Source organism: Schistocerca nitens, chromosome 4, assembly GCF_023898315.1.
Source record: "Schistocerca nitens isolate TAMUIC-IGC-003100 chromosome 4, iqSchNite1.1, whole genome shotgun sequence".
In the NCBI taxonomy this organism is placed as follows: Eukaryota; Metazoa; Arthropoda; class Insecta; order Orthoptera; family Acrididae; genus Schistocerca; species Schistocerca nitens.
This window is the reverse complement of record NC_064617.1, coordinates 508,549,767-508,576,369: the sequence shown is the minus strand read 5'-3', so window position 1 is coordinate 508,576,369 and position 26,603 is coordinate 508,549,767. Positions and strand designations below refer to the sequence as shown.

Genomic DNA, 26,603 nt, shown 5'->3' with positions numbered 1-26,603 from the left:
GTTCTAGTTCAGTGGGCTCACAATATATGCTGAAAACCTCTGCCAGAATTTCAAAGTTCTGAAGATAATAGTTCCAAAGAAAAAGGTACACAAAGTTAGCAAATTTAACATTGGCGAGATAGGGCATTCCAACTCCCCTTAATGACCAAAAACACACATTGATTTATGACGCCTTGAGCCCTGTTACTATAATTCAACTGATGCAGGTTACCACAAGGGCTAGCCTCCCTCATTCGTTTGGAGGACCGGGTGTGAATATTCCCAGGCAGTACACCCTTCCCACTGGGAGGAGAAGATGATGGTTTTGAGGATTCCATCTTAGTCCCAACGAGCAGCTACAGAAACAAGGGTCCACACAGACAGAGCCTTACATGCCTGAGTAAGCCTTATACAACTGAGGTTCCCCAGAGGTTGCCCGCTAACAACTGTTCCACCTCAACAGCCATGCATCTCATCAGCATGCAGCACACCTTGAGACTGAGGTTTCTTTTATACAGGTTTTTAACGTCCTCACGATCTGTGCAGTCAAGCCAAGATCCCCATTCCCTGTGACACACAACATTCCACTGCCACGCCATACAGTGGTTGTTGAAGCATGCCCAGAGCGTATGGTAACAGGAGACTGGCAGTGCTTACCAGGCCCCATCTCAGGAACCTCGGGGTTGCCAAGCCCATACTCAGCAAACAAATGCTGAACCCCTGAGGACTGGTCTGCTACCAGGTGGGTGCGGCACTTATGTCTTCTTCACCTAGGGACTGCTGCCATCGCGTTGTCATCCTGGAGAGGGGTCGGTCAGCGTGCGATTGGCCGACTTCTTCTCGCAGCCGTCTCTTCTCTTTCGTTCCTGACTGTTGTGCTGGCGCTTGAATTTACACCGTAACAAACAGTTAAAATTATACTCTTACAAAGTTGTGTTTTGCAGTTTCAAACAACCTTCTAGTACCAGAGTAAATACTAATAGCCATTCAATAAATGAAACTGCATGTTTAAAAATTCAAGGGGTCCACCAGCATAGCAACATGAATTGACACACACATTAACCAAACTCCATTTGGTATGTTTTGCAACTGAAAGTTTCCTCTCATTGTATCAGACTTAACTGAAGATGCTACATCATGTAATCTAATATTACGATTCTAAATTAAGAGTACGTGAAAACACTTGCTGCTTTTCTAACAGCAGAGTACTGTCGGTCACTGAAGGAGCCAATCATTCTTAGTGACTGGAAATATGCGTAGATTATTCCCATTCCAAGAAGGGTCATCTAACAGAGATACACAAATATAGGCCAATATTGATGTCTGCTTGTTGTATAATTTTTGAACGTATTTACAGTCATCTGTTATGACATTTCTTTACACCAAATATCTCTTCTGCAGGAATCAATATGGTTACTGAAAACAACAATCATGTAAAACCCATCTCTCTATGTTCATCTTCGAGACCCACAAGGCAGCAAGTGCCAGAATTCACACTGATGTCATGTTCCTGGACTTCCAGAAGATAATCAATACAACTATGCCCTGTCACCTAATGAACAAAATACGAGTGGTTATAATTAAAGTGCAGCTACTCACTATGGTCCAGTGTGGGCTGTAATTATTGTATGAAAGCAAAACTTGGTAGATATTCTAATGCATTATTGTGGAACCAATTTGAGCGGAACAAAATTATTTCCAACTATGGTCACCAGGTACAAATCTGGCACTGTGAATGCAAGAAAGATATACAGAAATATTTAAAGAGGTCCAACAAGTGAAACAGGCATAATGTTGACTTATTGTTAAGCGCTGCTTACACAATTTCTTCAATATGAACACCACAGATGTCGACAAGATGCTACATTCATAAAATAATGTGCTAGCAGCAGTTTTGGTGGAATATGAGTGACGTGTTCCTTCATACTGGGGCCTTCAGATCAGGTACAGACCAAGTGTGCCCCTGACAAATGCATTTTTTAGATATCCCCAGAGCCAAAAGTAAAGTATATCAGGTGATCTAGCAGGATATGCATCTGCAAAATCTCTGAAGACAACACATTTGTGGAAGCATGCATCAAGCAGATTTATCACGGGGGCAAGCAACAGGAGATGCTGCCCCATCTTGTATAAAAACATTGGTATCTACAAAGACGCAATCTTCCAAGGCAAAAATCAAATGCTGTACATGGAGGCCTCAATAACATGCAGATGTTACACTACATTTGACAGGCCATATGGATGTATTCTTTTCAAAGAAGAACAGATCGAGAACACATGCTTGTAAATCCACATCACACAGCCATATACAGCAAGTGCAATGGCTCTTCGTGCACAATACACAGTTTAAAGTGAGGGCTATTCAGAAAGTAGGGAACGTTTCCGACTGATGCCACTAGGCGCGCACCGATCGCATATATTTTGGTATGTGCATGCTCGGCAGTTCAGTCGGAATCCATCTGTGATAGTGGGAACGTCTCTATATGTCTGGTTTTTTCAATATTTGAATTTGAAATGTGCACTGCAATCGAAAATCCTGCCAGTGGTGAGGTGCGGTCTGCGATACGGTTTTTGTTGACAAAAAACCTAAAACCTATAGAAATTTATCGTGAACTGTGCGAAGTATACAGAAACAATGTAATGAGTGAATGTTCCGCCCGGAAGTGGTGCATTCGGTTTAAAAATGGCTGAACCATCGTTCATGATGAAGAGAAGAGTGGACGCCTGAGCATTGTGACTGACGATCTTGTTGCTAAAGTTGATGAAACGATTCGTGAAAACCGTCGCTTCACAATAACGGAGCTTTCACTTTCTTTTCCATAAGTTTCATGGACTTTCTTGTTTGAAATTGTCACTCAAAAACTAGGCTATCACAAATTTTGTGCGCGACAGGTGCCCAAAATGCTTACAGAACACCATAAAGAACAGCAAATGGGGGCAATGTTGACATTTCTGGAGGCCTACAACAAACATGGCGATTCATTACTGGATCGAATCGTAGCTGGTGACACGCCTTGGGTGAGACAGCTCAATTGCGAGACAAAATTACAGTCCATGGAGTGGGGACACACAAGGTCCCCCAAAAACCAAGAAAATATTTGCAAACCTTCTCAGCAAGGAAGTTGATGGCGACATTGTTTTGGGATGGGCAAGATGTGCTTCTTATTGATTTTCTTGAACATGGAGCAACCATAAATTGTGCCCGGTACTGTCAAACTTTGCACAGCCTTAGGAAAGCAGTTCAAAACAAATGCCAAGGAAAGCTGACGTCCAAAAGTTTGTTTTTGCATGACAATGCCCGATCTCAGATGGCAAACTGCACTAAAGAACTCCTTAATTCATTCAATTGGGAAATTTTCCCCTCATCTGCCCTACAGCCCTGATCTTGCACCAAGCGACTTCCACTTGTTTCCCAACTGGCTTGCAACGCAGTGCTTTGATGACAATGCGGAACTCCAGGCGGCCGTGACTCACAGGTTGAAGTCTCAGGCGGCAGAATTTTATGACGAAGGCGTTTCAAAGCTTGTTCACCGCTATGATAAGTGCCTCAATGTGTTTGCTGACTATGTGGAAAAATAGTATGTCAGTCGCTCTTTCAGATGTATATAATAAAACGTATTTTTTGTACTTAGTTCTTTTCTTTTTAAAAAAAAAAAAATGCCAAAACGTTCCCTACTTTCTGAACAGCCCTCGTAGTACCCCAAATTCAGCAGTTGTGTGTGATCACTGTACCCTATAGTGTAAAATGTGCCTCATCACTCACAGGACATAGCCCGGCCACATGTCATCAACTTCAATCCATGCTAGAAACTGAAGAGCAAATTCAGAACACTGCTGCAGACCAGGAGGTTTCAGTTCACACACTGTTTAGATCTTGTACCAGTGTAAAATAGTCTGCAAAAGTTTCTGTAATTTTGACCGTGGGATGGACAATACTCATGACACTGTTCAAGCACCAGCATTTCCTGGGGCACGGTCTGCATGGGCACTTACAGCAACAGCAACCTTGTCAATAACTTCCACAGGAACAGGGCACCTTCCTCTTCCAGGTACCACACTGAGCTCACCCGTGGTTTTGAATTTCATCATCATCTTCTTTTCCCCATTTAATGACATCAAGCATCTTCTCCGACCTTTTAGTTGGCGATATTCTCTCAATGCAGCAATGTAATTGCTGCTACTCACATAAAACAGTTTCAATAACAATACATTGTCTCTCTTCTCGATAGCCATACATGTTCACTAATGTTATGGCTTATCAGACAACAGTGAGGATATCATACCATCCTACAAACAGTGTACAGTGCAAGATTTGAACCCGGTGGCTGCAAATGGGACTAATCTGTTTTCCAACACAAACTGGATCAGTATAAAAGCTTTAGCACATTTACCAAGTTTTACTTCCACACAACTATTACAGAGTGGAACGACTACAAGAAACTAATTGCATGAATGGCAGGTGCCATGTTGAGGGTGACTAGAAACACCTTCAGGATGATTGGTTGGTTGGTTTTGGGGTTTGATGGGGGCTAAACATCGAGGTCATCAGTCCCCACTTCCAAACAGACATACTTGTAAAAGGCCTATACAGTAAAAGCGTAGCCTCTGCACCCAGAGGGAGGGAACACGAATGGGTACAGAGCTAAAATGAACACCGCAGTAATACAAAATAGAGGACACTTAAAAGGGGCAGAGCAAATAGTTGACTAGAGTAAAACAGACTACAGTGGTTGATGGATCAGGTAAAAGGTCAACCACTGAACAACAAACAAAGAACCTCCAGCGGGAAAGCGTTGATAGAGGTACCAACACAACTTGTTACCATAAAAGACACTATTTGGTATCCACGTCACAATTGAAAGTCGCTGGAGTGGGTGTAGCCTGAGAAACCATGCAAGAGCGCCCACACTAGAGCGAGTGATAAAAACCAGCCGCACGGGTAAAACGTAAAACTGAGTCAGCTATAGAGGTATCATCACCGAGAATTAAAGGACTGCTGCAAGGGGGCTAAAAGGGGGCAGTCCATCAGAAGATGGCCCACTGTCAGCCCTGCATCACAGCAACACTTGGGCGGGTTCTCACGATGGAGGAGATAGCTGTGGGTCAACCAGTTCGGAGACGGCAGAGAACAACTGAGTCCCTACGCGTGCCCCTCAATGATGAGTTGCATACGGTCGTGGACAACTTGACCATGCAGAGCTTATTTGGCATGTTCAAGACAGACCATTCAGAGCTCCAGACATTGCAGACCTTGCGATGTAGGGTTGACCAGAGGTCTCTTTCCATGAGACCAAGCTCCAGGGGTGGTGAAGTGGTGGCCTGCTTGGCCAACCGATCGACACGTTTGTTTCCTGGAATGCTGATGTGGCCCGGGGTCCACACAAACGTCGCTGAGCGACCACACTCGCCGAGAGCAAAAACAGCATCTTGAATACCACGCACCAAAGGGTCCTGAGAAAAACACTGGTGAAGTGCTTGCAATCCACTCAGGGAGTCACTGCATATGACAAATGACTCCCCAGGGGAGAAGAAAAGGTGAGCGGGTGCACGATAAAGAGCAACCAGCTTCGCAGTGAAAACACTGCTCCCACAATGCAGGGAATGCTGCTCAACGTAGTTGCCATGGATGAAAGCAAACCCAGTGCTTCCATCGACCACAGAACCATCAGTGTAGATGACATCTGCATCGCGAAACGAGGCAAGAAGAGCCAGGAATTGTTGACAAAGACTGGCAGGTGGACCAGAGGACTTGGAGTTGCAGGACAAATCCAACCAAAGCCGCAAGCGAGGGAGGAACCAAGGAGGGGTAGAAGAAGAGGGCCGGAAGGAAGGAGGAAGGGGAAAGGACTCGAGTGACGAGAGAAGGGAACAAACGCGGACCGTGATTGGGAGACCCGACCTAGGCCGCTGTCGTGGGGAGGGGAGTGCAGAAGATGGAAAAAGGAGCCTGCAGTTTGGGTGGTCAGACGAGGCATGGATGCGGGCGATGTATGATGGAAGCAGCAGCTTCCACAAGAAGGCTAGTCACTGGACTAGTGCGGAAGGCACCTGTCACCAGTCTGACGCCACAATGGTGAATCGGGTTGAGGATCTGCAACGTTGAAGGTGCTGCTGAATGATACAGCACGCTCCCGTAGTCGAGATGGGACTGAACTGAACTAAGGCTTTATAGAGCTGTAGGAGGGGTTGTTCATGAAGCCCCCCAAACGGTGTGGCTGAGGCAGCAAAGGATGTTGAGGTGCCGCCATGACCGTTGTTTAAGCTCGCAAAGATGAGGTGTTCAAGTGAGCCGAGCATCAAACAGCATGCCAAGGAAGCGATGCATCTCCTCAATACGAAGGAGTTCATTGGCAAGGTAGAGCTCTGGATGGAGGTGGACTGTTCGACGACGATAGAAATGCACACTCGGGTCTTAGAGGCTGAGAACTGAAAACCATGGTTGGATGCCCAAAAATGTGACTTACGGATAGCTCCCTGCAGCCGCTGTTTAGCGACACTGATGCTTGGGGAACTGCAATAAAGACAAAAGTCATCGGCATATAGCGAGGAACAGACCGATGAGTCCACCGCAGCCGCAAGACCATTAATTGCCACCAAAAAGAGGGGAACACTGAGAACCGAGCTCTGTGGGACACCGTTCTCCTGAATATGAGCAGAGCTAAAATAAGTACCAACTCTACCCCGAAAGGAGTGATTGGAGAGAAAATTCTGTAGAAAAATCGGAAGTGGACCCCGTAAGCCCCATTCGTGCAGCGTAGCAAGGATATGATGGCGCCAGGTGGTATAGTACGCCTACCGAAGATCAAAGAAAACAGCAACTAGATGTTCTCGCCAATTAAAAGCTGTACGAATAGCCGACTCTAGCGAGACTAAATTGTCGATCGTTGAGTGGCCCTGACAGAAGCCCCCCTGTTGCTGGGCTAGGAGGCCCCGAGCTTCGAGGATCCACATGAGCCGCCGACTCACCATCTGTTCCAGGAGTTTGCACATAACGTTGGTAAGGCTGATAGGGCGATAGCTATCAACCATCAGCGGATCTGCACCAGGTTTCAGCAGCGGGATGGTAAAGCTATCCTGACAACGAGTTGGGAAAACGCCCTCCATCCAGATGCGGTTAAACAGGGCGAGTAATTCACCCTGACAGTGCGTCGAGAGATGGCGAAGAAACTGGTTGTGAATTCAGTCTGGACCAGGAGAGGTATCGAGGCAAGCTGTAAGGGCACTTTGGAACTCCCATTCACTAAATGGGGCATTGTATCATTCCAAACGGTGCGTGCGAAATGACAACTGCGTACGCTCAGTCTGCTCTTTAATGGTGTGGAATTCTGCGCTGTAGCCTGCTGTTGCGGAAATAGGAGCAAAGTACTCTGTCAGATGTTCGGCGATGGTGATTGGGTCAGTACAAAGTGTACCCCGAAGAGAAAGGCAAGGGACAGACGCATGAGGGCGAAAGCCTAAAATGAGCCGAACACGCGACCACACCTGAGATGGGGAGGTGTGAGAACCTATGGTGGCAACATATCGTTCCCAGCAGTCCTGTTTGCTCCACCTGATTAACTGCCGAGCCCGGGCCCACAGCCGTTTAAAGGCAACCGAATTCTCTAGGGAAGGATGACGCCGGTGTCATTGCAGGGCTTGCCGACGGTCCCGGATAGCTTCTGCAATCTCTGGTGTCCACCAAGGGACTGACTTACACCTTAGGGTACTTGAAGGGCAGGGGACAGTTGCCTCTGCAACAGGAACAATGGCCATAGTGACCTCATCCACTGCCAAATCAATGTCACCAGGAAGCGGAGCAATGGCCATAGTAGCGGAGGTGTAGGCTGCCCAATCAGCTCCACGAAGAGACCATCGTGGCAGCTGGTCAGGGGGTTGGGATTGAAGAAGAGAAACCAGGATAGGAAAGTGGTCGCTACCACAGAGGTCGTCGTGAACCTCCAACTGAGGTATGGAAGAAGACCAGGGCTACTAAGAGAGAGGTCAATGGCCGAGTATGAGCCATGAGTCAAGCTAAAATATGTGAGAGCACCAGTGTTAAGGAGGTCAATGTCCTGCTGTGCCAAGAGAGCCTCAACGTTCCTACCCTGGCCCGAGATCTGGGCCCCACCCCATAAAGGGTGGTGGGCATTAAAGTACCCCAAAAGGAGGAATAGTGGGGGGGGGGGGGGGGGGGGGGAGCTGGGCGAACAAGGCAGCTAGGTCGGCAAGAGGGACAACCTCATGCTGGGGAAGGTAGAGGGAACTTATGGTAAGCTCCATTCCTGCCCGGATTCGAACAGCCACAGCCTTGAGAGCCATGTGAAGTGGCACTGGGGCACTAGGAACAGTGGCAAGAACACAGACACCGCCAGACATCCTGTCATATTCTACGCGGTTCTTATAGTAACCCCGGTAGCCACGGAGGGAGGGGGTCCGCCGAACAGGAAACCAGGTTTCCTGTAGGGCCAGACAAGTGGCACAAAAGCTGTTTCAACCCAGCAAGGTGGTGGAAAAAACCACGGTAATTCCATTGAAGGATAATGGTATCTGACTGTGAAGACATGAAAAAAGCGCTCGCCGCCACCGATTGCGAAGTAGCTTGATAACTTCCATAGGAGCTGCGGGTCGAGCAACATCTAGCTCCTGAGTGGACGCTAGATGCTCCACATCATCTTCAGGGGCTGTGGTGAACTCCTTTTCTGTCTTTATGTCCTTCTCCTTTTGCTTTTTCTTCTTTTTGGGAGGGTCCCGTTTGTCCTTCGGTTTATCAAGCTGGGTGGGCTTTTCCGACCCAGTCTCATGGACCGAGGAAGACCTGGAAGCCCTACGGCCCTCAGGTGGTGGCTTTATCAGCCACTGGCTGACATCTGGAGGGGCAATAACCGTGGAAGGGAGGGCACCAAGCACACCAAGCAATCCCTTCTGCGCGAGGGGAGCTGGAGGAGGCAGGCACTTCTCCGGCTCAGAGGTGGGGACTGAAGTCCCCAAAGAAGGAGGGGTTGTTACTCCCGATGTTGATAACAGGGGAGCAACGGAAGAGGGTGTTCCCCCAACTACCTGGGGGGCAGGAATAGACGGCCAGGCTGAAGGGCCCACAAAAAGTGGCTGAGCTTGGGGGCTCATCACCAGGGATGGCGACATCAAAGCTGCTGCAGCAAACGTTGATGAAATGTGCACAGGGTGAAGTCGGTCGTACTTGCGTTTGACCTCTGTGTAAGTGAGCCTGTCCAAGGTCTTATAATCCATCATCTTCCGTTCTTTTTGATAAACCGCGCACTCTGATGAGCAGGATGAATGTTTCTGTCCGCAGTTGACACTAACAGGGGGCGGCGAACACGGGACGTTGGGGTGGGAGGCACGTCCACAATGCCGACAGGTAGGGTTGGCGTCACATCTCGGCAGGGTGTCTCCCTCGAAAGCCAAGATGAAGGTGCTGGTGGCGACCCTACTATCTTTGGGTCCCCTGAAGACACATCATACAAAGTGGACACCGCGGCGTTCCAGATTTGCACGGAGCTCGTCGTCAGACTGCAACAACAGATCACGATGAAAAATATGTCCCTGAACCATATTGAGGCTCTTATGATGCGTAATGGAGACTGCAACATCACCGAGCTTGTCACAAGCAAGCAATGCCCGTGACTGTGCTGGGGATGCTGTCTGTATGAGGACTGCTCCAGACCTCATTTTAGACATCCCCTCAACTTCTCCAAACTTGTCCTCTAAATTTTCCACAAAAAACTGAGGCTTTGTGGTCAGAAATGAATCCCCATCTGTTCAGCTGCAAACCAGAAATCAAGGAGAATACGTCTCACCAGGTAATTTAGACCGCCGTTACTCCCCTGGTGTGGACAGGGAAGGGAACGATTGGGAGGGGGGGGGGGGGCATACTGTAAAGCATTGAACTTTCCTTTCTTAGAGACTCGTGCTTGTGCACTATTCGTATTTCGTTTCATGGTGGTCCCATGAGCAGCTAGGGGAAGGAATGTCCACCCAGAGCCCCGCTTGCCTGGATAAGCCTAATACAAATGGGGGGCGCCCGCTAGCAACTGTTCTACCTCAACAGCCATGCGTCTTCTGGGCGTGCAGCACATCTTGAGATTGAGGTTTTTTTTTTTAGACAGGTTTATACCATCTTCACGACCCAGGCAGTTAAGCCAAGATCCCCGGGCTCTGTACCATACAACATTCCACCGTCACGCCTTATGGTGGTCGTTGAAGCACGCTCAGAGCTTACGGTATTGAGGACTGGTGGCGCTTCCAAGTCCCCAGCTCAGGGACCCTGGGGTCACCAAGCCCGTACCCAGCAACTAAATGCTGAGCCCCCTGAGGGGTTCAGGATCATATTTAAGATATTGCAGTGCCTGCGTTGTTCAGAAGTATGATGCAATGTTCATAGAGAAATGCACGCATGTCTGAAGGAAAATGCATTGCAGCGATTACAGCTGTTATAAGACACATGAAACATATTTGCAGTTGTAAATATAGATAACTGTGTATAAATTTCATGTATTTAAAAATGGCTGTAGTCGCAGCAGTGTCTGTTCCTTCAGACATGTACACACATCTGCAGGAACATTGCACTGTACTTCTGAACAACGTAAGTGTTGCAAGATTGTATTTATCTGCCGATACCAGTATTAATTAAAATGTCTCCCTTGTATGGGAATATACATAATGAATGTATGCGTGCAGGTCTTGTTTTAGCAAAACGTACATATATTCACATGCAGACATCCAAATGTGCACTCCAATGCCCAGGGGGCTAGGAGAAGAGCAAGAGCTCGAAAGCTAGTGTTAACGCTGCTTCCCACTGTGTGTTTCTGTGCTCCATGCATCTGTCCAATGTGAGCGAGTGGTTGCCTTTCCCTTTTTTATATACTGCTCCAACCAGCAGTATCCACCATGTGCAAGTTTTTTACTTCTGAATAAAGACTTTATCCAAAAGCTGAAATATTTCAAGCATTCCTTTTCACTGTGCGTGTCTGCAACTCGAGTGTCATCTCTATGTTGTGAGTAACAATCTATCCTTTCCATATATTATTACTGTTATTCCATTCTACACTTTCCACTGTTTGAACAACATAAATTAGTTACTCAATAAACGTAAGTGGTAAGACTGTTGACATCTGCAGACATCTCTATTAACTACTCCTACAAATCATCAGATTCTATGACTGAAAGCTCATCTTCTCACACAACAATTAGGCCCCTATTCTTACATGATATAAAAAGCTAAGCCTCTCATTTGATGTGTACCTCGACTCTTACCATATCATAAATAACTGACACTATCAGCTGGAGAGCAATAAATTAATTAAGCATAAAGAAAACTTCTGAAATGAAGATTTTTACTTCCTTCAACATGTGCATATAGCTTTCACACTGGACTGGATCTTACAGGACTCAATCTGGAGATAACAGCTTAGTCCCGTCGAAACTAGTAATCCAGTGTACAAACACATGATCAAGGCAATAAAAAACTTCATACCGGAAGCTTTTTTACTGTCTTACCATATCCTTGTTTTCTTCTGTATGATGGGAACCACGGAACTTTGAGAATGAATGAACAAATGAATGAATAAAATGAATGAATGGTAACAATCTAAGTCACCGAGTTGTATCTTTAGAAACAAATTACATTGACCAAGAAACTATATGTAACCATCACTTCCATTTTCACTTACACATTTAGTAATCTCTGCTTCCACATATGCAGTTTTAAGTTTAAATCTATTAATAAAGTTATTTTTTTACCAGCACTAAACAAAAGCAGCGTTTTAGTATTGGGCCACTCAGTAACATTATTAACACCAACTTGAAACTGGCACATGAAAAGAAATAGTGTATATACTTACTGACATGGCACGGGCACATAATGAAGAAATGACCATCATGCGAGCTCGGCTAACAAAATCATCTCCACTGTAGCGCCACATTGATGTTTGTAGCGCACCAGCTGACGATACGTCTAGGTGAATTCCCCGCTTCTCAAATGTGGCCTTTACCTTACTCAACATTAAAGTAACAGGTCCTGGATGGCATCGCAAAAATGCAAGTTGAGGATGATCAATATGTAATTGCCTAGCAACACACATATTGGCCAGCAGCATAAACTCTTCAATTAACCTGCAATTTAAAAATATTGATGAACATGTACAGAAGTCTTTTTGTATAACCAAATAAAATGTATCATAAATATCTGACACTGTGTAACGCAATAATCAAAAAGTATGGGAGTTTTAAGCATTAACAGTTAAAGCAGCTTAATTTGCTTTCAGATGAACACTTATAAAAGTGACAGCATGGAGAGCACAGTACAAATAATTGTTTTTCTTTTTTCCCAAACAAGTGCTATGTAACAGTTTTTTTCCACTTTTATTGTCATTACAAAAGTTTCATGTTTAGATGCACTGACTAATTAAAAAACTTTAAGGTCAGACTCGGTTCAGTTTTCGAAACTCACTACTTTATATTTTTTTAAATGTTCACAGCTTCACCAAACAGTTTGAAGATATATTACCTATCAACAGGTCCCCCTCACACACAAACTTCAAATTCCAGCACATCTTTGGCATTTTACAGTTTGCGGTAACAGTGTACTTCAACCAGACGGTGTTGGAGATGCAGGTACAGATTAAGAGCAGATCATCAAGTTTAGTTTGGATAGAATTTCTTATTTTATTTGCCATTTATTTTATTATCTACTAAATACTTTACATCACTGGGTAAATGGTCATAGATTTTTATGACTGACTATCTCGTTTCTTTCTGTGCTTTCTCCTTACATTTATGAAAGCCTTCTCCTTACATTTATGAAAGTAACTGTTCACCTGAATTGGTATTGAATGGCGACTAACTTCATAAGAGAGTAAACGTACTGTGAAGTTAGTATGGGCAACTGTTTACAGGACTGTGTAGAAGAGATTCTAGAGTGAACAACACATAACTCTTTCACTGTCCCATAATACATTGCACCAGCCGAAATGCAGCCACACTGTGAATGCTGTTCTTGAACACTGGATTGGTTGGTTGGTTTGTGGGATTGAAGGGACCAGACTGCGACGGTCATCGGTCCCTTTCTCCAAAACTTCAAACACCCACACAGAATAAAAACGAACAATGGAGACGACAAGAGATGACACAGGACAAGAAAGACTCAGACAGAGATCAGACAAAACGAATTAAAATCACACAGAGTGTGACAGTGGTTGGCCGATCATAGAGACAAAAAAGGAAAACCCAACCACCGAGAAACACACTAAAAACTCAATCTAAAATCGTAGGCCAAATGCCAGACTCAACGCAAAAAAAGACAAACACTTAGATTAAGTGATAAAAGCCCCCTGCCCAAATAAAACACAAAACTAAGCCTGCCATGGCAGTGTCATCTGTTAAAAGGGCAGGGAGCATATCAGGCAACGCAAACATCTGCCTGAGCACAGCTAAAATGGGACAGGCCAACAAAATGTGGACCATTGTCAAAACAGATCCACAGCGACATAGAAGTGGGTCCTCACAGCACAATAAGTGGCTGTGCATCATCCGAGAGTGCCCAATGCGTAGCCGGCAAAGAACAACAGACTCCTTGCAAGAGACCCACAAGGAGGAGCGCCACGCAACGGTAGCCTCCTTGATGGTCCGAAGTTTGTTTGGTGAAGGCAGGGTGCGCCATTCTTCACCCCAGGTGCAAAGGACATTCTGCTGCAAAACAGCCCGGAGGTCACTCTCCAATCGATAAGGTTGGTGCACCGACAGCCTGTTTGAACAGCATGTCAACACGCTCATTGCCCAGGATGCCGACATGACAAGGGGTCCACACAAAGATCACAATGCGGTCACAATGGGCAAGAGTATGGAGGGACTCCTGGATAGCCATCACCAGACGAGACTGAGGGAAACACTGATCCCGAGCTCGTAAACCGCTCAGGGAGTCGCTACAGATAACGAAGGACTCACCTTAGCAGGAGCGGATATACTCTAGGGCACGAGAGATGGCGACCAGCTCAGCAGCTGCAGCCAGCCGGCAATGAGTGTTGTTCGTAATGGTTCCCTAGAGTGAGCGCATAACCGACACGACCAGCAACCATCGAACCATCAGAGTAGACAATGCCAGAGCCCTGATACATGGCAAGGATGGAAAGAAAGCGGCGGCGGAAGGCCTCAGGATAGACTGAGTCCTTCGGGCCCTGTGCCAATTCGAGTCGAAGGCATGGGCGGGGCACAGACCACGGGGGTGTACACAGAGAGGCCCAGAAAAGAGGTGGAAGAGGGAAAACCCCAAACCCAGAAAGAAGCTCTCTGACGCAAATTGCGATCGTACAACCCGACCGGGGCCAACGTTCTGGGAGACTGACGACTGACTGAGGGAACAGGAGAAGATAATTACGATGCCCGGGCAAGCTACAAACGTGTGTAGCATAAGCGGCCAGATTACGCCTCCTGGTCACCTGCTGCCACCGAGTGAGTACCTGTGCAACTGCTATCCATTGCGTCTGAGGGAACGGCGAGATCCAGGTCCTCAGCGGACGCCAAAATCTCATCCTCATCTTCAGATGCATAGCTTGGAGGTTGCGGTGGGGTGGGTGCCACCGCGAGTTCCTTGGGCTTAGAGGTCTTCTTCTTCTTGGATTTCCCACGCTGCTCCTTGGGTTTCACTGGCTGGGAGGGCTTCACCGATTCAGTCTCTGGGACAGAGGAGGATCGCGAAGCCCTACGGCCAGCTGGTTGTGGGCACTTATGCCACTGTCGGGTGTCAGCCTTCCCGTTTGTGGAAACTTGGGAAGAGAGGGTCCCAAGGAACCCCTTACGAGCGAGAGAAACCGAAGAAGTTGGACGCTTCTCCAGCTTAGAAGCGGGGACGGACATCCCTGATGGGGGGGGGGGGGGAGGGGGGGTTGCTCCCGAGGTAGGTGGTGCAGGAGCAACAGGGTCTATAGTGCCCCCTACAGGCAACGGGGCACGTGTTGTATGGTTTGGCGATCCGACTGGAAGTCGCAGAACAGACGGGGCTAACACAGTTGTCATTACAGCGGCATAGGAGGAAATCATTCGCACAGGATGTAGTCGTTCATATTTCCTCTTAGCCTCAGTATAGGTCAGTTGGTCCAGGGTCTTATTCCATGATTTTGCGCTCTTTCTGTAAGATCCTGCAGTCCGGCGAGCAAGGTGAATGATGCTCTCCGCAGCTGACACAGATTGGAGGTGGGGCACATGGAGTATTGGGATGTGATGGGCATCCGCAATCTCGACATGTGAGGCTGGAAGTACAGCAGGAAGGCATATGGCCAAACTTCCAGCACTTAAAGCACTGCATCGAGGGAGGGATATTGGGCTTGACATCACAACAGTAGATCATCACCTCAACCTTCTCCGGTAATGTATCACCCTCGAAGGCCAAGATGAAGGCACCGGTAGCAACCTGATTATCCTTCAGACCCCGATGAACGTGCCGGACGAAATGAACACCTCGATGCTCTAAGTTGGCGCGCAGCTCATCATCAGACAGCAAAGTAGGTCCCTATGGAAAACAATACCTTGGACCATATTTAAACTCTTATGTGGTGTGATGGTAACGTTAACATCCCCCAACTTGTCACAAGCAAGTAACCTTCATGACTGGGCAGAGGATGCCGTTTTTATCAAAACTGACCCAGAGCGCATTTTGGACACGCCCTCCACCTCCCCAAACTTGTCCTCTAAATGCTGTAGGAAGAACTGAGGCTTTGTGGGCATGAAAGACTCCCCATCAACTCTTGTACAAACTAGGAACCGGGGTGAATAACTGTCACTGCCATCCTGAAACTTACGCTCCTCCCACGGTGTGGCCAGGGAGGGGAACGTTTTCAGATCATATTTCTGAGCGTTAAATTGAGCCAGAGAACACTTAGAGACTGCTGGTGGCTGGCCACCAACAAGAGATGATGTAAAACGCTTCATTGCGGGTCATCTGCCCTGATGCCACCCACTCCGACAAAGTGCCTCCCCAAGGGCGCCACCCAGCCTCAGCAAGGGCCACCTGGCAGGAAGGCCATTGCCGGGAGTCCCAATGCCCCAGGGAGATAGGCATCTACTCCTTGGCATACGTGGGGAGTTAACGGTGCAGGCATCAACTGAGCGATCCCTGTGTTGTCAGAGGACTACAACCAACAGGGTACAGGGCGGCCCCACCACAACGGACTGGCTACCATGCTGGATATTAGGTGACAAGTAGTCCATGTTCGTCGTCAGCACAGAAAGCGGCACTGCACATTGCATGGTGGAAAATGGGAAAATGCACGCAAGAACATATCCATGCCCAAGAGATGGAGAGCGGGCAGGACTGCAATGCAATGACGAATAAGCTGGCGAAAGGTCTCAACGCACGATGGACACAATGCACCAAGTAAGGCGCCCTTCCCCAATCAGCTTGCTCTTTGGAAAAATTTTGAGATATGGAGGTCAAACCCGACAGGGAACCATCACATAAAGGCCAAAATGTTTGAGACTCCTTTAAGTCACCTCTTACGACAGGCAGGAATACCGCAGGCCTATTCTTACCCCCAAACCCACTGAGGGGTGAACACTGGATGACTTCATTGACACTCTTAGTAAGCAACTGGAAATCGTCCTAGCTATACTGTCAAATGATTGGCAGCTGCTGCGTATCTTGTAAGAGCTCCCAAGAGTTGTGTACATGTGATACCAATACCACAGGTACCTCAAGTACTATCCTCTCCTGTGGGTCCTGTCTACTCTGCAGAAAGTACAGGATCTGTCATTACTCACCCTCTTGACTGCAAGTGGCATCCTATACAGGGTGGAAGGAGACAAGGAAGGAAGATGCAGTCTTTCACCAAAACTGAAACTGAGCAAGTGGGACTTACTTCACCTCTTTTGGAGAAAACTGTTCCGACTGGTATCAAGACTTGGCAAACGCAAAAGGGTAGGCCTACTATACGTCACCAGTTCAAACGTATGAGAAATGCTGTCTTTCACTGAAACTGAAAAAGTGGGACTGATTTCACCTCTTATGGGAAAAGCTGTTCGGAATGGTATCAAGACTAGGCAAATGTGGAAGTGTAGGTCTATTAAACGTCAGCAGTTCAAATGTACGGCACATGATGGTACCCCTTAGGGAAATGGCAGGAAGGCACAGGAAAGGATATCATGCGTCATCAACGTGTATGCCTGTGGGGCCTTATTCAACAAGCTGAAGTGGCTAGTCCAGCAGCCATTGAGGGCACAACGTGCAATCAACTGCAGATTGCGACCACGTTGGAAAAAATTATGCCTGTCGTCTGGTCTCCGAGGTCATTCTTGGTCCATTCCAGCAACTGGAAGAGAAGGCTGAGTACACCAGCCTTGTGCACGGAATTTCAATGAAGCACACAATTTGCATCACTGTCTCCAGAACTGATCGTGGCCCTTTGACTCTGAGTTGAGCGGAAGGACTGAACCAGAGACTTCGAAGATTCTGTAACAAGCTCGGCTGTGATTTCTTGGATTTGTACCATTGGGCTGAGAACTGTTGGATCCCCCTAAATAGGTCAAGTGTGCACTACACATCAGAGGCTGCTACTCAGGTAGCTGACTGTGTGCTTTTTTATATTTTTTTAGGTGACTCTCAATCTGAACCAGATAAAGATAGCTGTAGAAAACCCAGAAGCATCAGAGTAAGATCGAAAGATATGCCTCCCACAGGTAAGAGTATTAATATCCAAATGATTAACTGCTGAAGCATTTTTACGGAAAATTTGAGTGTATATCTAAAGGATAGGCAATGGGAAATGGAGGTGGTGTATTTGTCACAGTATATGTTGTTGTTGTTGTCGTCGTCGTCGTCGTCGTCGTCGTCAGTACAGAGACTGGTTTGATGCAGCTCTCCATGCTACCCTATCCTGTGCAAGATTCTTCATCTCTGAGTAACTACCGCAATCTACATCCTTCTGAATCTGCTTAGTGTATACATCTCTTGGTCTCCCTCAACGATTTCTACCCTCCATGCTTCCCTCCAATACTAAATTGGTGATCCCTTGATGCCTTAGAATGTGTCCTACCAACCAATCCCTTCTTTTAGTCAGGTTGTGCCACAAATTCCTCTTCTCCCCAATTCTATTCAGTACCTCCTCATTAGTTACATGATCAATCCATCTAATCTTCAGCACTCTTTTGTAGCACCACATTTCGAAAGCTGCTATTCCCTTCTTGTCTAAACTATTTATCGACCATGTTTCCCTTCCATACATGGCTACACTCCATACATATACTTTCAGAAAAGATTTCCTGACACTTAAATCTATACTCTATGTTAACAAATTTCTCTTCTTCAGGAACGCTTTTCATGTCATAGTCAGTCTACATTTTATATACTCTCTACTTCGACCATCATCAGTTATTTTGTTCCCTATATGGCAAAACTCATCTACTACTTTAAATGTCTTATTTCTTAATCTAATTCCCTCAGCATCACCTGATTTAATTCGACTACATTCCATTATCCCACAGTATCCAACTCAAATACACCAAGATAGAAACTGAAGTTTCTTGTGAGAGTCTTTGGGCAAGACTTAGTATCAGGGGTGGGCATAAAATAATAATTGGATCTTTCTATTGCTCACCAAGTCTCATCTCCTGATGTAAACGAAAACTTTACGAACAAAAATCTCAGTTCACTTGGATGTGCGTTCCCCAATTATACTATAATCATTGTTGGAGACTTTAATCATCCCACAATTAACTGGGAAAATTACAGTTTCGTTAGTGATGGACATGATGACATCCTGTGAAACATAACTAAATGCCTTCTCTGAAAACTATGTAGAACAGAGGGTTAGGAACCCAACTTATAATGAAAATATAGGGCATTTAATTGCAAAGAAGTGGAATATGGAAGTACTAAGGAATGACGAGATCCGTTTGAAGTTCTCTAATGCTATAGATACAGCAATAAGGAATAGCGCAGTAGGCAGTACAGTTGAAGAGGAATGGACATCTCTAAAAAGGGCCATCACAGAAGTTGGGAAGGTGGTGGTGGTGGTGGTGGTTTGGGGGAAGAGACCAAACAGCGAGGTTATCGGTCTCATAGGGTTAGGGAAGGATGGGGAAGGAAGTCGGCCGTGCCCTTTCAAAGGAACCATCCCGGCATTTGCCTGGAGCGATTTAGGGAAATCACGGAAAACCTAAATCAGGATGGTCGGACGCGGGATTAGTTGGGAAGGAAAACATAGGTACAAAGAAGGTAGCTGCGAAGAAACCATGGGTAACAGAAGAAATACTTCAGTTGATTGATGAAAGGAGGAAGTAGAAACATGTTCCGGGAAAATCAGGAATACAGAAATACAAGTCACTGAGGAATGAAATAAATAGGAAGTGCAGGGAAGCTAAGACGAAATGGCTGCAGGAAAAATGTGAAGACATCGAAAAAGATATGACTGTCGGAAGGACAGACTCAGCATACAGGAAAGTCAAAACAACCATTGGTGACATTAAAAGCAACGGTGGTAACATTAAGAGTGCAACGGGAATTCCACTGTTAAATGCAGAGGAAAGAGCAGATAGGTGGAAAGAATACATTGAAAGCCTCTATGAGGGTGAAGATTTGTCTGATGTGATAGAAGAAGAAACAGGAGTTGAATTAGAAGAGATACGGGATCCAGTATTAGAATCAGAATTTAAAAGAGCTTTGGCGGACTTACGGTCAAATAAGGCAGAAGGGATAGATAACATTCCATCAGAATTTCTAAAATCATTGGGGGAAGTGGCAACAAAACGACTATTCACGTTGGTGTATAGAATATATGAGTCTGGCGACATACCATCTGACTTTCGGAAAAGCATCATCCACACAATTCCGAAGACGGCAAGAGCTGACAAGTGCGAGAATTATCGCACAATCAGCTTAACAGCTCATGCATCGAAGCTGCTTACAAGAATAATATACAGAAGAATGGAAAAGAAAATTGAGAATGCGCTAGGTGACGATCAGTTTGGCTTTAGGAAAAGTAAAGGGACGAGAGAGGCAATTCTGACGTTACGCCTAATAATGGAAGCAAGGCTAAAGAAAAATCAAGACACTTTCATAGGATTTGTCGACCTGGAAAAAGCGTTCGACAATATAAAATGGTGCAAGCTGTTCGAGATTCTGAAAAAAGTAGGGGTAAGCTATAGGGAGAGACGGGTCATATACAATATGTACAACAACCAAGAGGGAATAATAAGAGTGGACGATCAAGAACGAAGTGCTCGTATTAAGAAGGGTGTAAGACAAGGCTGTAGCCTTTCGCCCCTTCTCTTCAATCTGTACATCGAAGAAGCAATGATGGAAATAAAAGAAAGGTTCAGGAGTGGAATTAAAATACAAGGTGAAAGGATATCAATGATACGATTCGCTGATGACATTGCTATCCTGAGTGAAAGTGAAGAAGAATTAAATGATCTGCTGAACGGAATGAACAGTCTAATGAGTACACAGTATGGTTTGAGAGTAAATCGGAGAAAGACGAAGGTAATGAGAAGTAGTAGAAATGAGAACAGCGAGAAACTTAACATCAGGATTGATGGTCACGAAGTCAATGAAGTTAAGGAATTCTGCTACCTAGGCAGTAAAATAACCAATCACGGACGGAGCAAGGAGGACATCAAAAGCAGACTCGCTATGGCAAAAAAGGCATTTCTGGCCAAGAGAAGTCTACTAATATCAAATACCGGCCTTAATTTGAGGAAGAAATTTCTGAGGATGTACGTCTGGAGTACAGCATTGTATGGTAGTGAAACATGGACTGTGGGAAAACCGGAACAGAAGAGAATCGAAGCATTTGAGATGTGGTGCTATAGACGAATGTTGAAAATTAGGTGGACTGATAAGGTAAGGAATGAGGAGGTTCTACGCAGAATCGGAGAGGAAAGGAATATGTGGAAAACACTGATAACGAGAAGGGACAGGATGATAGGACATCTGCTAAGACATGAGGGAATGACTTCCATGGTACTAGAGGGAGCTGTAGAGGGCAAAAACTGTAGAGGAAGACAGAGATTGGAATACGTCAAGCAAATAATTGAGGACGTAGGTTGCAAGTGCTACTCTGAGATGAAGAGGTTAGCACAGGAAAGGAATTCGTGGCGGGCCGCATCAAACCAGTCAGCAGACTGATGACACGGTTGCAGCAACAATGATTACCAAAATAGAAAGGACAACTAAAACAAGTAGAAAGATTTGTGTGTTCAGTAACTAGAAAAAATAGTAGTAAAATACCCCAATCAGAAACTTAACACTTTCAGGACAAGGCAGGAGCATGTAGAGAAACCACAGCTGAAGTTCAAAAGAATAGGTGACCATGCACTGGACAGATATGTAACCAGTAGAACATTTCAAAATGGGAGGGAACCTCCATGTTATACTGTCATTGCAGAGAAACTTCTAAGGAAATGGAGAGTGCTGCATAATAGGTGTAAAACAAAGCATACGGCTATAGATAGAGAGATGCTGAATGAGACTTCTGGCTACCAAGAGAGCAATATGTGATGCCTTTAATGACTATCACAGCATTGTCAAATGATATTTCACAAAACCCAAAGAAATTCTGGCCATATAAAGGCTGTTAGCAGGACCAAAGTTAAGTGTCCAGTCCCTAGTGAATTAGACAGGAACTGAAATTGCGTGTAGCAAAGCAAAAGCTGAAATGCTTAACTCTGTTTTCAAATGTTCATTTCTAAAGGAAACCCCAGGAGAATTGCCCCAATTTAATTCTCATACCACTGGATAGATGAGTGAAGTCAATATTAGTGTCAACAGTGCTGAGAAACAGCTCAACTCATTAAAACTGAACACAAAACTACAGTCCAATATCCTTGGCATTGATTTATTGTAGAATCTTAGAATATATTCTGAGCTGAAACATAATAAGGTATCTTTAACAGAATGACCACCTCAATGCCAAAACATATGGATTCCAACAACATTGATCATGTGAAACCCAATTCACACTTTTCTCACACAATATACTGAAAGCTTTGGATCAAGGCAGTCAGATAGATGCAGTATTTCTTGATTTCCAGAAAGCGTTTGATTCAGGACCACACCTACACTTATTGTCAAAAGTACAATCATATGGGGTATCAAGTGAAATTTGTGACTGGATTGAGGACTTTTTGGTAGGGAGGATATAGCATGTTATCTTTGATGGCGATTCATCATCAGACACTGGGTAACTTCAAGTGTGCACCAGGGAATTGTGTTGGACCCTTGCTCTTCATGTTGTATGTTAAGGACCTCGGAGACAATATTAATAGTAACCTCAGACTTTTTTTAAAATGATGCAGTTATCCTTGATGAAGTACTGTCTGAAAGAAGGTGCATAGCTATTCAGTCAGATCTTGATAAGATTTCAAAGTGGTGCAAAGACAGGCAACTAGCTTTAAATGTTCAGATATATAAAATTGTACACTTCACAAAATGAAAAAAACATAGTATCCTATGACTATAATACCGATGAGTCACTGTTGGAATTGGCTAGCTCATACAAATACCTGGGTGTAACACCATGTAGGGATATGAAATGGAATGATCACTTAGGCTCAGTCATGGCAAAGCAGGTGGTAGACTTAGGTTTGTTGGCAGAATACTGGGGAAGTGCAATCAGTCTACAAAGTAGATAGCTGACACATCACTCAAGCAATCAGTTCTAGAATATTGCTCAAGTGTGTGGGACCCGTAGGACTAACAGGGGATATTGAATGTATGCAGATAAGGGTAACATGAATGGTAACAGGTTTGTTTAATCCATGGGAGAGTGTCAGAGATACTGAAGGAACTGAACTGGAAGACTCTTCAAGACAGAGGTAAACTATCCCAATGAAGTCTGTTAACAAAGTTTTGAGAACTTGATGACTAGGAATATACTACAGCCCCCTTGGTATTGCTCACATAGGGTTCGTGAAGATAAGATTAGAATAATTATTGCATGCACAGAAGCATTCAAACAATCATTCTTTCCATGCTCCATTCATGAATGGAATGCGAAGAAATCCTAGTATCCAGTACACTGGGACAAATCCTCCACCATTCACCTCACGGTGGTTTGCATGGTATGGATGTACATGTAGAAATAGATGTAGATGTAAATTATGCTAAACATACATCTGTGCAATAAATACTTTTTGCCTCAATTATGAGTTGTCACAGAATATGATGCTGTAAAACTTGAGTGGATTAAAATAGGAAAAGTAAATCAACTTTGTAACATTATCATCTCCAAAATCTGGTGTTATCTGTAAAGCAAAGTCCCACAGCTTAGGTGAATGGAAACATCCATAACATGTGATTTCCAGTTCAGGTTCTTATCAACATATAAACACCTAACAAATCAGAACATTCTGTTTCATTTACTGGTTTTTCCTCAGACATTTCTTCTTGTGTTGTGGCCAGACTTGTGCAGTACAGAATTGCATACTGCAAAGATTTCAGTGACGGTTCATTTGCAGAAAACCAGCTTTTAATTTCCAAGAAAATTTAATTTAATACGTCTTATGCTGACCTTTCTTCATTACACTATTTCTGCTTCTTGGATATATGGTAGCACATCATTTACATATAAAGAGAACAAGAGCACACACAATATTGGTTCCTGTGGAACAAGTGTATTGATTATTTGTGAACTGAGGATGCCATTTTGTTTCTTAATTTGACATTCAGCACCTGTTTAGATACAATGACCTGTTTAGATACAATGAAAACTGGTTACCAACAAGACCTCTGATACTATAATATTCAAGTTTTGCTATAAGAACATTGTGAACTGCTCAATAAATACTTCTAGCTTGTCACAAAATTTCAGTCGGCAGTTTTGTCATTTTGATTTAGTACACACTGCATTTCTGAACTGAGAAAATGGCATTTTATGTGAAGACACCACTTTTAAATCCAAACTGAGGTTGACTAAAGATCATATTTTGAGAAAGGTGTGTTATGGTTCTTCCACACACATTCTTATGCAGTACCTTTGAGGAACACGTAAGCAGTCAAATCAGTTGTTAAATATCATCTTACTACCTTTCTTGTAAAAGGATCTGACAACAGCTTATCTCAGTCTTTTTGTGATTGTGCTGCATTGGATATATGACTGATACCCCATGCGGTGAAATTTTCACCATTGTTCATCAGCATATAATGACGATATGAGTGGTGGAATAGCTGATGAAACTTGCACTCTATCTGAAGATATTACGACACATGGGCAGCACCACAGCTGGATAAAATAATGTTTTATTTAAAAAGCCAGATGGAAACAACTTTGGCCAAACAATTTCTGATGAAATACCTAGGTGATTATGCTGCACAGAGCTGGTCATCTTAACCTTAAGTCTTGCTTGTAAGGTCATCGCCAACTTGATACGTACTCTCAGTCACGAGATGCACTGGGGCTAGGGCTGCTGATAGACATCTACCAACGAGAGTCTGCAAGTTCCCAGTGCCCTCCTGAGACATGTAGACACTTGAGTACTGTTTGTTACAGTTATGACGACAAAAGAGAATGTTCTATGTATGTTAGCAGACAGGATGCAGATGAGAAGGGCAGATTGGACACACCCAGAATAAGTCATAGCAGTTCCTGCTGGGATAATTTCAAGGTAACTTGTCACAAAACACGTAGATGTACAATACACTGAGGTGGTTATGACAATTCTTAGGCTATTGTAACCATGCATCATCAAAGAGAAAAATCAGTTTAGACCACTTACTTACACTGATCGCATTACTCCAGAAGCCACATTTTAAATAACACATTATTTGATATGATTAATAACAGTACACAACAGTCTGTTTTAATGAGAAATTTGTCAATAGAGTAGGAATAGCAGGCTACAAATAAATGCTTCATGCTCTTCTTAAACTGAACTTTATTAGAAGTTAAAACTTTTCATGACTGATGAAGTTACTGCAAATATGTGTTCCTAAATAGTGGATCCCTTTCTGTGCTAATGTTACGGACTAAATCTTTTTGAAGATTAGTCTTATTTCTAATAATAATTGTATTGATTGAGCACTTAGTTTGAAAAAAAATGTTATTTATGACAAATTTCATTGAAAATGGAAATGTCGTGTGGCTAGGGCCTCCCGTCGGGTAGACCGTTCGCCTGGTGCAGGTCTTTCGATTTGACGCCACTTCGTCGACCTGCGCGTCGATGGGGATGAAATGATGATGATTAGGACAACACAACACCCAGTCCCTGAGCGGAGAAAATTTCCGACCCAGCCGGGAATCAAACCCGGGCCCTTAGAATTGACAGTCTGTCACGCTGACCACTCAGCTACCGGGGCGGACACAAATTTCATTAAAGGATAAATACATAGGCAACAGTAGTTGGCATCCTCAGTTCTTTGAATAGGTCTCTGCAGGATGTTTTTGAGTGCACACCACAAATAATTCGTATTACATATTTTTAGTGGAGCGTACCATGTATCGTTACTAGTCATTTCCCTTCCTCTTTCACTTGCAAAGTGAGTGAGGGAAAAACAACTGGCTGCACAGCTCCATACGAACTCTTAATTTCTCATATCTTATCTTTGTCATCCTTATGTAAAATGTCTCTTGGTGGCAGTAGAATCATTCACAGTAAGCTTCAAACACCAAATCTCTAAATTTTCTCAACAGTGTTCATTAAAAAGAACGTCGCTTCCACTTCAGAGATTCCCATTATTCCAACGTATCTCCAGTACACTTGTGTGGTGATCAGACCTGCTGGTAAGAAATTTAACAGCCTGTCTTTGTATTGCTTTTATGTTTTTCTTCAATCCAATGTGGTATGGATCCCAAATACTTGAGCAGTACTCAAGAATAGGTTCCACCATCATCCTATATGCAGTCTCCTTGACAGGTGAACCACATTTTCCCAAAATTCTACCAACAAGCCAAAGCGAGCGTTCGCCTTCCCTACCACAATCCTCAAATGCTCATTCCATTTCATATCACTTTGCAACATTACCCCAGGATATATAATTGAGGTGACTGTGTCAAACAGGAAACTACTAATGCTGTATTCGAACATCACAGGTTTGTTTTTCCTACTCAACCACATTAACTTACATTTTTCCACATTTAAAGCTAGCTGACATTCATCACACCAACTAGAAATTTTGTCTACGTCATCTTGTATCCTTCTACTGTCGCTCAACAATGACACCTTACCGTACACCACAGCATCATTAGCAAACAACCACAGATTGCTTCCCAACTTGTCCAACATATCATTTATATTCACAGAAAATAATAACAGCCCTATCACACTTCCCTGGGGCACTCCTGACAGTACCTGTCTCTGATGAACACTCGCTGTCAAGGACAACATACTGGGTTTTATTACTTAAGGAATCCTCAAGCCACTCATATATCTAGGAAGCTATTCCATATGCTCATATCTTCATTAACAGTCTCCCATGGAGCACTGCCTGTTGCCCTTCATCCAGTGTTCACAGTATATCATCTAAGAAAAGCGAAAGCTGAGTTTTACTTTAGTGATGCTCTCTAAAATCGTGCTGATTCACTGACATAAGCATCTCTGGCGCAAGAAAATTTGTTACATTTCAACTGACAATATGTTCAAGAATTCTAGAGCAAACGGATGTTAGTGATATTGGCCAGTAATGTTGCAGATCTGTCCTTTTACCA

The 26,603-nt window shown here is 44.4% G+C and overlaps 1 protein-coding gene across 4 annotated transcripts in view; it reads right to left on the bottom strand.

Annotated features, from left to right (window-relative positions):
• Positions 1–26,603, bottom strand: part of LOC126251804 (DIS3-like exonuclease 2) — a 225,994-nt gene that overhangs the window by 56,818 nt on the left and 142,573 nt on the right. For all 4 annotated transcript variants that reach the window (XM_049952445.1, XM_049952446.1, XM_049952447.1 and 1 more), the window contains one exon: positions 11,817–12,087. In XM_049952445.1, coding sequence (XP_049808402.1) covers positions 11,817–12,087 — 271 coding nt within the window. The remainder of the gene's footprint in view (positions 1–11,816; positions 12,088–26,603) is intronic.